Here is a 14,580-nt window from a genome sequence, read left to right as displayed (position 1 = left end):
GGACTAGGACAGCCTAGGACTAGGCTATTGCAGGACTAGGACAGCCCAGGACTAGGACAGCCCAGGACTAGGACAGCCTAGGACTAGGCCATTACAGGACTAGGACAGCCCAGAACTAGAGCAACAGGACTAGGCCAGCACAGGACTAGGACAGCCTCGGACTGGGACAGCCCAGGACTAGGGCAGCACAGGACTAGGACAGCCCAGGACTAGGACAGCCTAGGACTAGGCCATTACAGGACTAGGACAGCCCAGAACTAGAGCAACAGGACTAGGCCAGCACAGGACTAGGACAGCCTCGGACTGGGACAGCCCAGGACTAGGACAGCCTCGGACTAGGACAGCCCAGGACTAGGACAGCCCAGGACTAGGACAGCCAAGCTGAAAACCATCTTATAATTGATGATCCTTGACTGCCATCCCTTCTCTTATTTACAAACCAATCATTTGTATTAAAAAGTATAATACAACCATTACCTGAAAGATTTATGTAGATAAATCCACGCGTGGTGGAGATAGCAAGATAATTTGACCTTGAAATATTGAGTAATATGGCCTTGATTGTCATCCTGGACTGATCTGTCTGTATAGCGTAATTGTCAGTAATTGTAAATAATTGTTTGTTTAAATAGTTGAGTTTCCTTGGTGTTTCCTATAATAACCAAAATAACAGTTTTTAAATAAGTGTATGTCTGAGTTCTTACGTTGACTTTGTATTCATAATTTGTATTTTAATATTGTCATAAAACGGATATTTTTAATGGTGGTATTAAATATGATTTTGTAACACCTACGAAAATCATTATCAAAATGAATTTATATTAGCTACATGCACAGTTGAATTTACAAAATAGATATTTAAGAACTGACCCGATGATCCTTACAGGCTGGGGAGTAACCTAAATGCATGTGATATTTATCTGGCACAAAGATTAAAAGTGTCATACCATGAAGTATAGAACGATAATGACATCAACGCTTCAAAATAAATAGCTGATCTAGCACGATTGCCGTTGAATTGATGTTAGGGTTCAATTTTAAAACCAATTTAAGGGTTGCAATAGTTTATCAACATAGTTTATGACTTTAAATTAAACATCAAATGTTGTATTTTTTTCCTACCACACCACAATCAGTAATACGCCGCAAGAAAACTCATAGCCAAGTTCTTTCTCTGTGTAATCTAATTAAAATGCGTCTCTTGCCATATTGATATCCAATCACTGCAAGTGTTAGACTGGCTTAGTTGGTCTCAATTAGGTTTGTGTTAGGATATGAGTTCGTATGCCAATAGTGACTTGGAATGCACTATTACTCCATTACACTTAATTATTGTGAGCTCTTTCATGTGAAAGTAGAGCCACCAATTAGGCAAAGGGGTATCAAGAACTGAACATTCCATACTCTTATTGAGACAAAAGTACTTTCCTGATTTTGGAGAAATGAAGTAAGAAATGTGTGAGAAATGAAAAAATATTCTCAAAACTCAATACTAAGAAGGCGACCCAGACCGACATTTCGTCTACTGCACTCAGGTCCTCCATGGACGTAGTTGCTAGTTCAGCGAAGCACCTCCCTTATTAAAGAAATTTCTCGCTCAAAACTCAATACTAAGAAGGCGACCCAGACCGACATTTCGTCTACTGCATTCAGGTCCTCTATGAACGTAGTTGCTAGTTCAGCGAAGCATCTCCCTTATTAAAGAAATTTCTCGCTCAAAACTCAATACTAAGAAGGCGACTCAGACCAACATTTTGTCTACTGCACTCAGGTCAATGAAGTAAGAAATATGTGAGAAATGAAAAACAATATTCTCAAAACTCAATACTAAGAAGGCGACCCAGACCGACATTTCGTCTACTGCACTCAGGTCCTCCATGGACGTAGTTGCTAGTTCAGCGAAGCACCTCCCTTATTAAAGAAATTTCTCGCTCAAAACTCAATACTAAGAAGGCGACCCAGACCGACATTTCGTCTACTGCATTCAGGTCCTCTATGAACGTAGTTGCTAGTTCAGCGAAGCATCTCCCTTATTAAAGAAATTTCTCGCTCAAAACTCAATACTAAGAAGGCGACTCAGACCAACATTTTGTCTACTGCACTCAGGTCAATGAAGTAAGAAATATGTGAGAAATGAAAAACAATATTCTCAAAACTCAATACTAAGAAGGCGACCCAGACCGACATTTCGTCTACTGCACTCAGGTCCTCCATGGACGTAGTTGCTAGTTCAGCGAAGCACAACTCTTATTAAAGAAATTTCTCGCTCAAAACTCAATACTAAGAAGGCGACCCAGACCGACAATTCGTCTACTGCACTCAGGTCCTCCATGGACGTAGTTGCTAGATCAGCGAAGCACAACTCTTATTAAAGAAATTTCTCGCTCAAAACTCAATACTAAGAAGGCGACCCAGACCGACATTTCGTCTACTGCACTCAGGTCCTCCATGGACGTAGTTGCTAGTTCAGCGAAGCACAACTCTTATTAAAGAAATTTCTCGCTCAAAACTCAATACTAAGAAGGCGACCCAGACCGACATTTCGTCTACTGCACTCAGGTCCTCCATGGACGTAGTTGCTAGTTCAGCGAAGCACAACTCTTATTAAAGAAATTTCTCGCTCAAAACTCAATACTAAGAAGGCGACCCAGACCGACAATTCGTCTACTGCACTCAGGTCCTCCATGGACGTAGTTGCTAGATCAGCGAAGCACCTCCCTTATTAAAGAAATTTCTCGAACGGGGTCAGTCGCGGAGACACCATCTGGGACTGTGTGGTAAAAGCATCTTTCCTGAAAGGAGAAAAGGCTATTGAGGCAAACGGAGGTCACCTCCAAGAAGAATGCGGCGGCGAAGGTTCAGTCGGCTTCTACTTGTGAAATGTCGCGGTCAAAAAAGTTCAGGACGAAGGTGATCATAGCAAGCCCTCAGGGGAAGATATTTTGCCGAGGTTTTAGGTTTAATCAAGGCCAAGGCTAACCCTGAGCAGACCAATACGATAGTGCGATCGATTAGAAACCCCCCAAGACGCGGACGTCAGCCTTTAACTGAGTGAGTCGAAAGATAAAGTCGCTTTTGCTGTCGAACCGAGGGTAGTTTTGGAAGGCCATGGCACTGTCCTTGCAAGTAGGGTGGAAGTAACGGTGCTTTAGGTGTCTCAGTTTCAGCCATTCCAAATGAGGGGCACGGGCAGGCAAGAGCTGCCTTCGGTGGAGTGGGATGGAATGGGTTACACCCGTAAGAACTGCAAAGTCAAGTCATGTGTCTAAGTAGTGAAGTGCATTTAAAACTGTACCTCAGCAAGAAAAACCCCGACCCACGAAGATAAAAAAACCATCAGTGCAATCTGGAGTGAAGGGATATGTTAAATGTTTATACAACCAATTAAACATTTATAATTATAAAAGCGAAAATATATTTAGGATCGTAATTTAGATGTACATATGACACCCCTCCAGTAAATAGAGTTAGAATACACAGTTTATAAACATATAATGGAAATAATTATATGGATATATATTCATGAACGATTTGTGAGAATCCAAATTCTGTTTATAACAAATAAATATACATTCTTACATTCAAAGTATACAAATTATAGGTAATTTTTAAACAAATTCGGCATCAATTAAATTCAACATCACCCTTGTGAGTGCCTGAGTATTTGAGTCTCCGTAAAGTAGTTTTTGTACAGAGAGATGCTCGTAAATGAAGGTGTTTTTATTTATTTATAAATATATGACAAATGTATTTTAATATAATTAAGAAATGTTGAGTAGTTGTAAACAAGTCCTGGTTTGAGCAAGTCCATAAGCTTGATTCTTCTCTTTTGATTTTTTAAAATATCAGGTTTGCAGAAATTCATACAAGCTAACATTTTACTCGCTAAATAAATCAAGACTATTGTTGGATGTAAACATAAGAGAGCTTTTTCAACACTTTATCGTTGAGCGGGTTTAGAATAAAACTGTCAAGTCTAGTATGGGGCTTCGTAAAAATAAAAGTGCTATGTGAACTTTTAATAGCCGCATTTATTATAAATAATAATTGTCTCATTTTACCAACCGAGTTTCAATTCAAACGACAATATAAGAACTCGTAGGGTCAAAGGTCAACTTAAGTTTTAATTTAGTTAAGTTAGGATACATTGATTTGCCCTAATCGAACCTTAGAAATATTTGTTAAGGTCAATATCGATAATATATCAAATATTTTAAATATATGAATAAGATATGAAAAAAATCAACTACAAAATGAAATAACATACAGAAATGCTAACTAACAGCTCTAAGGACCTGAACTGCACCCACTCCCACGGAACCCTTGAGAAAGTCCAAGAAGTTACTGAGGAGAATTCTCACTCTATTACGGAGGGGGTCGAGCACAGCGTGTGTCGCTAGGAGGGAAGACTCCCCGTGATGGATCTCCTTCACATTTTCCTTAGTAAGCTCCTCGTCTACACACCAGGAATAGACGTTAGGGTCTTTGTCGTATCGGAAGTACAAGACACCTGCGGAAGTTGCCGTTCCAATGATGATCATCTTCTCGGGTTTATTCTGTGAGACGACTTCCAACGTGCCTTCAGTAGTGCCTGCGCGAAGGTCTGCTACATTTAGAGAGTAGATGCCATTTCCGCAATGGTACGTCAGATAGAGTTTATTCACTCCCGGTTTGTTCTTGATCGTCGCAATGTAAAGGATGTCTCCAGATGCCTTGCACCCGTCAGATATGACTTCAGGAAGTACTGCTCGGTAACTGTAATCAGTGTCGGACAATTAGGTTAAATCAAAATCAGACATATGTTTACATCACGGACAAAATTCGTTTGCAACTAACTTTTACAAAATGAGTGGTACCTTATCATTTGGTTAGTTACCGATGCTTTTGGCTACGGCACAGCAAGTGGTGCCGACAAAACGCTGGCTGTAAGCCTAGTTTAGATATTAGTTTCGACGGTGCAGTGATTTTAAGCCATTGTACTTTATATTTTGTTCCACTTGGGTATCGGCATGTCTGTGATATCCCTTGGTATGTTTTGAACGTTTTAACATAGATATTTGAAATTCGGCATGGCTACGTTCACGTTGGTTGTTGATTGACAAATTGATTGAATCCTAATTCGTAAGTGTGAACTGTTTTTTAAAGGGTGGTAATTTAAAATAAGACTGCCGATCATCCTTCACAATCGTGTTTATATAACGATGTTGGAAGGTAGCTAAAATTAAACAACAAAGCAGATTAACTAAATTTACCCTGAGTCCTTATCCAGGTTGTAGACGATGACGGCATTCGCACCAGCGTCACTGACGAATAGAGTAATCTGCCCTGTCGAGTCCGTGTCCACGGCAAGGTATTGGAGACGTGAGTGTGGCAGTATGAACTCTTTTAACTCTATGGTATGCAATCTCTGCAAAGGTAAAATATAGGTGTTAGACTTTACAATATAAACTCTCCTCAAATAATGTTGGCATTTGTGAAGTAACGATACTATGTCAACCTTATCGTGAGCAGCACAGTACATATCCACAATATGTAAAAACTCTTGAGAACTTACAGTGCGAATGGTGAAGATAAAGTACTCGTAATCATTCTTAAAACTATTTCGTTTCATTTTGAGATTCGAAGTTGATTGGCTTTGTGTAATGTGTAGGGCCTTGAGGGCAAAACAGCCTTCAATGTGTTGGATGTGGTGAGCGGCATGCTTATAAAATTGGTCTGCCCCACAAGCCCACAATGTAGCCATGTTTACTCGACAGCCGATTGATCACCAGTGTAATAAAGTAAATTTATAATCTTAAATAATTAAAATGGCTGTCATTTTGATTAGGGGGGCGATATTGACCTCTGGTTTGCGCCATCCAATTTATCTTGTTAAATTCTTTAAAATGAGGGGTCACATGATAGGTGTTTACATTTGAAAATTTTGAGCTGCCCCCAAAATACCCCATTTTGGGGGCTGGGGCAAAGTTGTAACTTTGATGAAAAAGTGCAATTTCTTATGTTGTAAATATGTGCCGAGTTTGGTTTTCCTACTGCAACGCGTTAAACAGTTAACTGGGGGGTTCCAGACTTTTGCCTAACCCTGTATATCAAATGCTACTTTCATGACGCTCTAAACGTTTTCTTGTCCAGTATGTTATTGAGTAATAAATGTATTGTCTCGTGTGAAATGTTTATTCAGTTAGAATGTTTTGTTTGTTTATCACATTACGTAATGATCTCGGCCAATGAAATAATTATTCTATATATTGTGCAGATTCTTATTTGTTACTACAGAGTTCGCGCAAATTTATAACCTTTTCGGAATAGATTTTTCTTAGATTTTTTCCTTTATATGAATTTTGGTTACAAGTTGTAGTAAGTTATTACCTTGTTGCCAAACAATTAAGATACGAGTACATAATGTAAAATGCAATTTGATGGGGTTTATTTAGTGAAATATTGTAACCTATTGCCTGCTTCTTTAGACAGCTGGGAACGATGTTAGGTTTATTGGATTGTTAGGGTTTAAGGGAGTGGGAGTAGTTAGTTTAGCAAGGTAATGGTTCGCTCCTGCCTCCTCATAAATAAACTTTCGCCACCAACCAAGGTGAGCCGGTTTTGAAAACTTTCAGTCTCATTTGATCGGGATAAAATAGAACCAGGATTTTTGGGCTGTGAGAAAACCGAGAGCCCTTTAGAATCTACATACAATCTATTCAACACAATTAGTATGGACTGGGTGGTATTTTGAAGGTAGAATAACCAGCATGAGATGTAAAGCATTATCTTTCCAACTAACAGAATTTCCGAATTTAGTAGATAAAGAATGATTTGGAAGATTATGAAAAGTTCGATGATGGTAATAGTTGACATGAAACATGTAATAAAAAAATTTTTTTGCAAGTACTACTCGCAGTTAAAACATCATACTTTGTGTATACAACATATACTGAGATGAACAGTCAGATCAGATAAAAAAATTGAGTGTTTACAGATTTCGTAATACGTACCATACTGTAAAAAGAAGTGTTGACCTTTACATAGCTTGTCAGTGCTTGTAGTTTGTAGTAACTCATATGCCTGCTTTTATAACCACTGTTATAGTATTGAATACAGCAATTAAAGTACTGTTACTGATGAAGTAACATTACTATATATTATTATCGGCAATATATAATATCATATTACTTCATCTATCGTACTGTATTAGCTTACATATTTACACAATTTTTAAAACAAATCGTTAAGGATAGGAAACTTTTGCATTGTTCGTATTCCTAACAAGAAATATAGCATTAATTTACATTTACGAAACTATTTTCATATTTTGAATTTGCTCTACAAATGTGTGGAGTGAAATTTCTACTTCAGACCGTATTTTTATAAACACCTAACTTGTCAGAGTCTTACAAACCGTTAATGTCTCTGGGGAATTTGGTCACGGAAAGGCTCATGACCTTTATTGTGGCTGTCTTTGGTCATCTCCTCGTCATCTGATTAGCTAACTCCTGAGTCTTACAGAATGATGTGTTGCAAAGGTTACGAGATACGAATTGAAAGGGTAAGGATATTCGTCGATAGAACACTTATTAGAAGTTTAATTAGTGTAATTAGTAAATTAAAGTGGTCAAGTACAGTGTGACTAGTACTTGGTGCTCTATGATGTATGTAGTACTAAAAAAATTATGTAAGTGTTTTGTAAATCTAGTATGTTCGTTTTAAATCACTAATATTAAGATGATAAACCGGTTAAAGTTGAAATATTCGGTTAAATATCAAAGGTTTGGCTCCCGAATTCATTGTACATATTAAATATAATATGGGGTTAATTTTCTATTTTTTTCAGTTATCTTAAAGTTATGAACATTTGTTCTACACGACTATCAAGGAATGGTCCATTCTGATTTGTCAGTAATACTAAAAATAAAAATACATTCAAACAAGGAATTAGGGATTATCGTTTACAACAGTTCTATACATTCTTCGAAAGTACGATTGCTATGAAATGTATTAAAAGTGGAAAAACTAAGCTGCTATATAAAACCAGAGACACGTTGTTGGTGTTCACTACTCTCTAAATTTTATTGTTATATGTTCTAATCATGTTGTACATCTAAGTATCTTTTTCAAAGGAGGAATTCTGGTGAAATGTGCACGATGACGCTACGAGAGTCGCTACAAAAGTCCCTTACCTTTCCATTGGTGGGATCGAACCCAACAATCTTTGGAGCACATTTGAGCTTGGGAGCGGTCAAAGTGTCGACGATCCCATTGTCTAGAACCCACAGTGTATTTTTCGGACTCTGCTCCAAGACCACGTCGATGACGTTCTGCAGCCCGTTGGAGTCATTCTCCGTTTGAGCTTGCCAGGAGGGGAACGGCTCCCAGCTGGGCTCTCCGCTGGGGACGAGCAGCGAACTTTTGGCCAGGGTCGCGCATGCTCCTTCCCGATAACGCGGGAAAACCATGAACACCTGGAGGAAAACATGCATTGCTACATATTGCAGGATGTTCGAACCATTATGGGTCGAAATGAGTAAAATGAGTACATAAGAAAGAAGTTTATTTGTTCCACAATTATCAGGCCTACTTATTGAAATATTTGTCATTTTGCATCTTCCCTAAAAATATTTACCTAATAACCTTTTCGGTTCATTAATTTGGAATAAGTCACTAAAAAGACAAAATTGTTTCACTAATTGATTAATGGTACAAAGCCTTGGGCCATGTCTAGAGTAACTGCTGGATGATATAATTATGTTATGATATTTTTACAAAAACTATATTTTTAATGGTAGGTAAGCGTAGCTTTTGGGCACTATTTTTTATTTAATTTATTATTTTTTAAACCCGACTGATGATTGAAGAAGAACATTAAGGAACTGGAAATGATTCTGCATGAGTTGCAAAATAAAAGAGTGCACTTACAAAGAGTAAATAATAGTTATTTGTTGATTCACGTACATACTATACAATTCATAATAATAAAATACGAGAGATGAACCTAAATATAGGCATGCAAATTGTTTTATACCAAACACGTAGATGTCACTTACAGAACCATTAATCAAATAATAAAGGTTTAAATTTGTAGAATAATAACTTATTTTTAAGGAACAAAGTTATCAAACGCTACTCATAACAAATAACACGTTGTGCTTTTCTTTTCTCTTTGAATATATTGCTCGTATTAATACATAATCTTAAGTTTAAACACAGATTGTATCACTATTAAGGCCTAATGAAGTGGCAGGACATAATAAAAGACCTCAGTCTCATAGAGAACAATAATTTCCTGTTCCCAGCCCTCTAGCTGATAGACCTGCTCTGGCGATAGTGGCTATTTAGTCGTTTCTTATTTGACCGAAGCGGTTCTCCTAATCCTCCTAATGATAGAATCAATTTCATTAGTTTTTAAGTTCCTACACAAAATACAGTAGTGCATTTTTTGTATCTTGGCTATTTCACTGTTCCCAAAACTACAGATTCATTGGAAGAACCGACGAACGCTGTATGATCAAATGTTTAAAGACTACCTAACCATCGAGCAATATATTTACTCTACTAAAAATAATAATTACCTACCTGATCCCTGAACAAGGCAAACCTAGTGCCCACCATGTGACTCGGGTCAAAGTTTCCAGCGGACTTATACAGGTCTCTGGCAGCTTCGTTTGGCCACACCATGGGAGCGCCGGTCCAGGATAGGGTAAAAGGTTCTTTTGGGGGAGGAAAATCAGAGGCGTGAACCGAGGCAAGAGCACAGCAGAGCAGCAGTAGTAGCATCATCTGGGGTAGAAAAATAACATTAACATTGTACACAGTTGCATTTTCAGGCATTCCTCAAACTCCGCCCTTTTAAGTCATTACAAACTTATTTCAATCCAAACATTTAGTTTTTTTACTAATTGTGGTGGAAAATGTCCTGGAATAGTCTTAAATATCATCAACTTACTATCACCAAAATTAAACGTAAACAATGATTTATTTTCATATACTTCCTCCAACGATTTAACGACGCAATGTGTTGATTTGGAGTAGTCGCTAAAACCTTGATTAAATCGAATCACATTTAAAATACAATTATAGAAAAATTAATGTTTTTTATTACTTTACAATCCTGTAACACCATTATAGCAAAGTTAACGTGTTTAGAATCGTCGTAGTCATCGGTCACAGAGTTTGAGATTGTATTAGGAACCAACATCAATTATCAAAACTTAATAAAGCTTCGTACATTCCCCTTACCCGATCGTACATTCCCCTTACCCGAATTTCAGTTTTATTTACAATTTGTATTAAACATTCGTTGCTGTTCACATTGGTCTCAATAAAATTTGTATCTGATACCTGAACACTTGATGAAGAAAATCATAAAATTGTTGAATTCCAATATCAAAATCCCAAACAAAAAATTTTTATTTATATGTCGTTTGGATACCAAACACGTAATCATTAAGTTATAATTGCGAATTTTTATTTTTATTTGATCGATTATTCATTTAAAAATGGGTCTTGATTAGATGGTTGTTACCAAATTTTAACTATTTAGAGATAGAGTAAAAAGAAACTTTTGGATCCAAATTCCAATTCATAGATATCTACGTTAATATGATTTTTTTAGTGTAAAACAAAATTAACATATTCCTTCTAAATAGCTAATATTATTTATTTTTGAGATTTAAATTTTATATATATTTTTAAAGTTCAACGTCTTGTTTAAGCCAAAAATATTACAGAAAAGCTTTTGAACTTTACATGATTAAAACAGTCGATGTATTCGTAAAATCTTGTATATGTATGTAACCCGAATTAAAACATAATGGATTAAACAGTGGTTGCATTTATTTTAAAGGTGTGATTCAATGTCACTTACTTTACTTACTCTACTTACTTTACCAAGATTAACTTAAAATATACGTTTGAACTTTCTGAGATCGTGGCATAAAAAAAATTAAGTGTTTTTTAAATTTATATTTTGTTTTTGCTCAACTGAGTATGACAAAATATGTTAGCTACACATCATATTTAACTTGAAATATTCGCAACATTTAGGACACTTCATATCTTAAATTCTTATTCCAATCGAATTAGTTCTACTTTACGTATTATAATGTCTTACATTATACACAGTTATAATGCTAGACATAGTCTATGTTTGATGACTACAAGTATTTTCTGGAAATCCCCACTACAATTAGACCAAAACATTTCACGAACTAGTCTAATTCATCGTCTTTCAAAGCTTTTAGTTGTTTGGACAGGTGATCAACACATAAGAGCTGCCACAAACAACCACGATATGGCATAATAACATAGCTAAATATAAAACAAAATAGTGATATAAACACTAGTACCGTATTATACTAATTTGTGCCGATTTTCTCTGTAGCAAATGAGCTCAAGTAAGGTTAGGAACAACGGGATAAATTGTTATCCTTTAGATTAAAAACTTTTCCTTCTTATCTTATCGATTAAATACATTTCACATACCTTATTTCAAATTGTTCTTAAAGAAACAATACGGTTTATTTTAACCAATGGAACGGAAAAGGATTTTTTTCTAACGAGTTATTAGAAAGTCTTCAGTTTGGTACAGAAGAAATCTGGAGACTTTGCACTAGTTTAAATGGCAGGGAAAAATTAATACGCCAAAATGAAACGCAAAAACTGAAAAGTATGATGTTACGTGTTGAAATAACAAAGAGCAAATAATTTTGTATAAATTAATAGTTTTCTAGAACTAATAATGTAAATAATTTTATTTTCAATTAAATAGACTCAAGGTGCAACCCTCCGTTGAACCATGACACCATGACCTTTTTGAAATAAACTAAAATCCCCTTTTAAAATAAAAAATATCTATTTAAAATTTCAAAAATACAGGGTGATTTGTACTCAGTGTGACAAAAATCTTTTGGCGTGAGTACAAAGTAAATGAAGTGTGATGACGCATATCAAATGTTCCAAGTCTCAAAATTAGCTTCCCAAAAAAATATTTTATGTTTTTCAAAAATAACCATGCTTTTAAAATTAATACAGCGATATCTCAATTACCTGTATATGGATTTGAGTAGATAATGTCATTTTCGTGTTCTACATTAAATTTTGAACAAGAATAATGGAAAATGACGGAGGATCAGTTGTAAAAACTCCATTGTAAATAGATTCAAAGATAAAAATTAAGATATTTGATAAAAACTGTAAAAACAATGGTCTATTGCATTTTTCACACCCTGTATACAAGAAAGTGTCGGAATATGTTAAAAACTGCGCCATTTTATAAGCTTTCCAACTATATGCTACACTATTGAGGTTTAGATATTTTTTGTTTGTTTTAGTGGTTTGAATACCAGAAAACAGGGAACTTTTTTACTGTTTTTACTGTTCAAGCTGAAACAAAAATACAACTTTTGCTTAATACATGCCGACTTTCTATGTTTCAAATGTTAAAGACACCATGCTTTGTAGTCTTCAAACCATTAATGCGTACATAAGCAGGCATAAACCTCAATAGTGTAGCATATGGTTGGAAAGCTTATAAAATGGCGCAGTTTTTAACATATTCCGACACTTTCTTGTATACAGGGTGTGAAAAATGCAATAGACCATTGTTTTTACAATTATTGTTATCAAATATCTTAATTTTTATCTTTGAATCTATTTACAATGGAGTTTTTACAACTGATCCTCCGTCATTTTCCATTATTCTTGTTCAAAATTTAATGTAGAACACGAAAATGACATTATCTACTCAAATCCATATACAGGTAATTGAGAAATCGCTGTATTAAGTTTAAAAGCATGGTTATTTTTGAAAAACATAAAATATTTTTTTGGTAAGCTAATTTTGAGACTTGGAACATTTGATATGCATCATCATACTTCATTTACTTTGTACTTACGCCAAAAAAAATTTGTCACACTGAGTACAAATCACCCTGTATTCATGCGTTTCTTAGATACACATGTTTTAGGTAAGGGCACTAGTGACGGTAAGAAATAGGTGTTGAACAATAGGAAACAGAAAATGTCCCAAGCTACGGTACCTTCCTCTATTACGTTATGTTAAAAATATATGAGACCAACTAATTCGAATAAAACATTATTTAAATACAAGTTTCACCTTATTAAAGAAATCATCTTTATTGACATAAATTGTGAACAAGTAGGTCTACAATAGATTTATTTCAGATATCTGAAATGTAACGGATGAAAGATAGAAAAGATCTTACCTTGTGTAGTTTGACGGCTCTGTTTGAGTAAGATTGGTTCAAGTGGAGTGAATGGTATCAACAAAATTGCTGAGTGAAAAATAGCTGACGTAGCTGCTGATGTTTGGCATGCAATCCAAGCCATACGCGGTCCTCTAAACTAATAAACTGACCTTGAAATTCCCAGTCAGTTAACGCTGCCTTAGCATTCGATATTCTAAACATTGATTCAAGTACACACTACAAGATTCCTCTGATGTATTTGACAAAATGCCTATTAAGTTAGATGCTTTTTTCCTCGGAGAAAATCGTGCCAATCACCTCATTTCTGTCTAATTATCAAGAGAACAATACTTGCGCTGCAGCACTCCTGCAGACTAAGCAAACTTCCATTTGCCTGATTGGGTAAAAAAAAAAAAAAAAAAATGCTTCAATAAATACCATTACGTTTTATGAGTACTTTCGTTTCCTACTACAGGAAAGGTAAATTAAAGGGTGTTTTTAATTGAAATTTTGATGGTGTGGTATGAAATAAATAAATTTGTTCAAAATAAATCAATAAGCAAGCATACTACAACTAAAATATTTGACTTAATTTCAATAATAATAACTAGTTGTTAGTTTTTTAATCTAAAAAAAATTAGAAATCCCAATTTCTAACCCTGAAATCTCGTTCCCACAGTTCGATCATGCTGGTACTTGAACGTTTTCGAATGAACGTAGGTTTACAAGTTTGTACATTAATTAAAATCGGGTTGTTGATAAGCGAGTTACCATGCTAACAGATATACGTATGTATACACATTTGAACGGATGATGTTTTTGACCTCTGGAGGCATCAGAACGAAAAGTAAATCGGTCCCGGTTCTAGGTCATCATGAGGCCTACGATAATAGTCCCTATATGGGAAATTCGCTAAAAAGCAGGGACAACTTTTCGTGTGGTAAAATTTGTTGCATACGTTTTTAATTCGTTCGTACGGTAGATGACTCATCCAACTTAGCACCAACAGCAACATGAGTAACAAACACTTTGTATAGCTCCTTCTGTAAGCCGAAGGAATTATTATTTTCCTCCTACAATGTGTTTGCAACCGCACCAATCCACGCCCTAGATTCCTAACCTGATTGCGTTATATCTTGATGCAGTGGTGGTGTTACCTTTTGTGGAATATCTGGCGACTTTTCCTTGAGCGATTGGTATTGCTAAGCAATGGTCGAGATGTTGTTGAATTGACTGTGCCAGTCAATCATAAGTTACTTAAGGAGATAATGGAACTGTTGGTTTCGCGATGAAAATAAATAAATCCATTAAATATAAAGTTACAATAAGATGTCAAGTCGTAAGTTGTAAAATATTATCTCGTGGTTTCATGTCTTCTGTT

At 35.7% G+C, this 14,580-nt stretch overlaps 1 protein-coding gene and 1 long non-coding RNA gene across 2 annotated transcripts; both read right to left on the bottom strand.

Annotated features, from left to right (window-relative positions):
• Positions 1-3,391: 3,391 nt before the first annotated feature.
• Positions 3,392-8,411, bottom strand: LOC128998102 (major royal jelly protein 5-like; the record flags this gene model as incomplete). Its single annotated transcript, XM_054424097.1, has 3 exons — positions 3,392-4,755; positions 5,253-5,407; positions 8,175-8,411. Coding segments are annotated over 3 exons (873 nt in total), but the record flags the coding sequence as incomplete, so codon positions are not given.
• A 1-nt stretch (position 8,412) lies between these two features.
• Positions 8,413-13,305, bottom strand: LOC128998553 (uncharacterized). Its single transcript, XR_008491218.1, has 3 exons — positions 13,218-13,305; positions 9,568-9,771; positions 8,413-8,456 (listed from the first exon to the last, which is right to left on the bottom strand). It is a non-coding gene; the product is annotated as an uncharacterized LOC128998553 (long non-coding RNA).
• Positions 13,306-14,580: the final 1,275 nt, after the last annotated feature.

The sequence above is a fragment of the Macrosteles quadrilineatus genome, unplaced genomic scaffold, assembly GCF_028750875.1.
Source record: "Macrosteles quadrilineatus isolate MER2022 unplaced genomic scaffold, UCM_ALF_1.0 Scaffold_7__1_contigs__length_78375512, whole genome shotgun sequence".
NCBI classification, from domain to species: domain Eukaryota; kingdom Metazoa; phylum Arthropoda; class Insecta; order Hemiptera; family Cicadellidae; genus Macrosteles; species Macrosteles quadrilineatus.
Note: the sequence above shows the minus strand (reverse complement) of the source record. Positions and strands in the feature narration are given on the sequence as shown.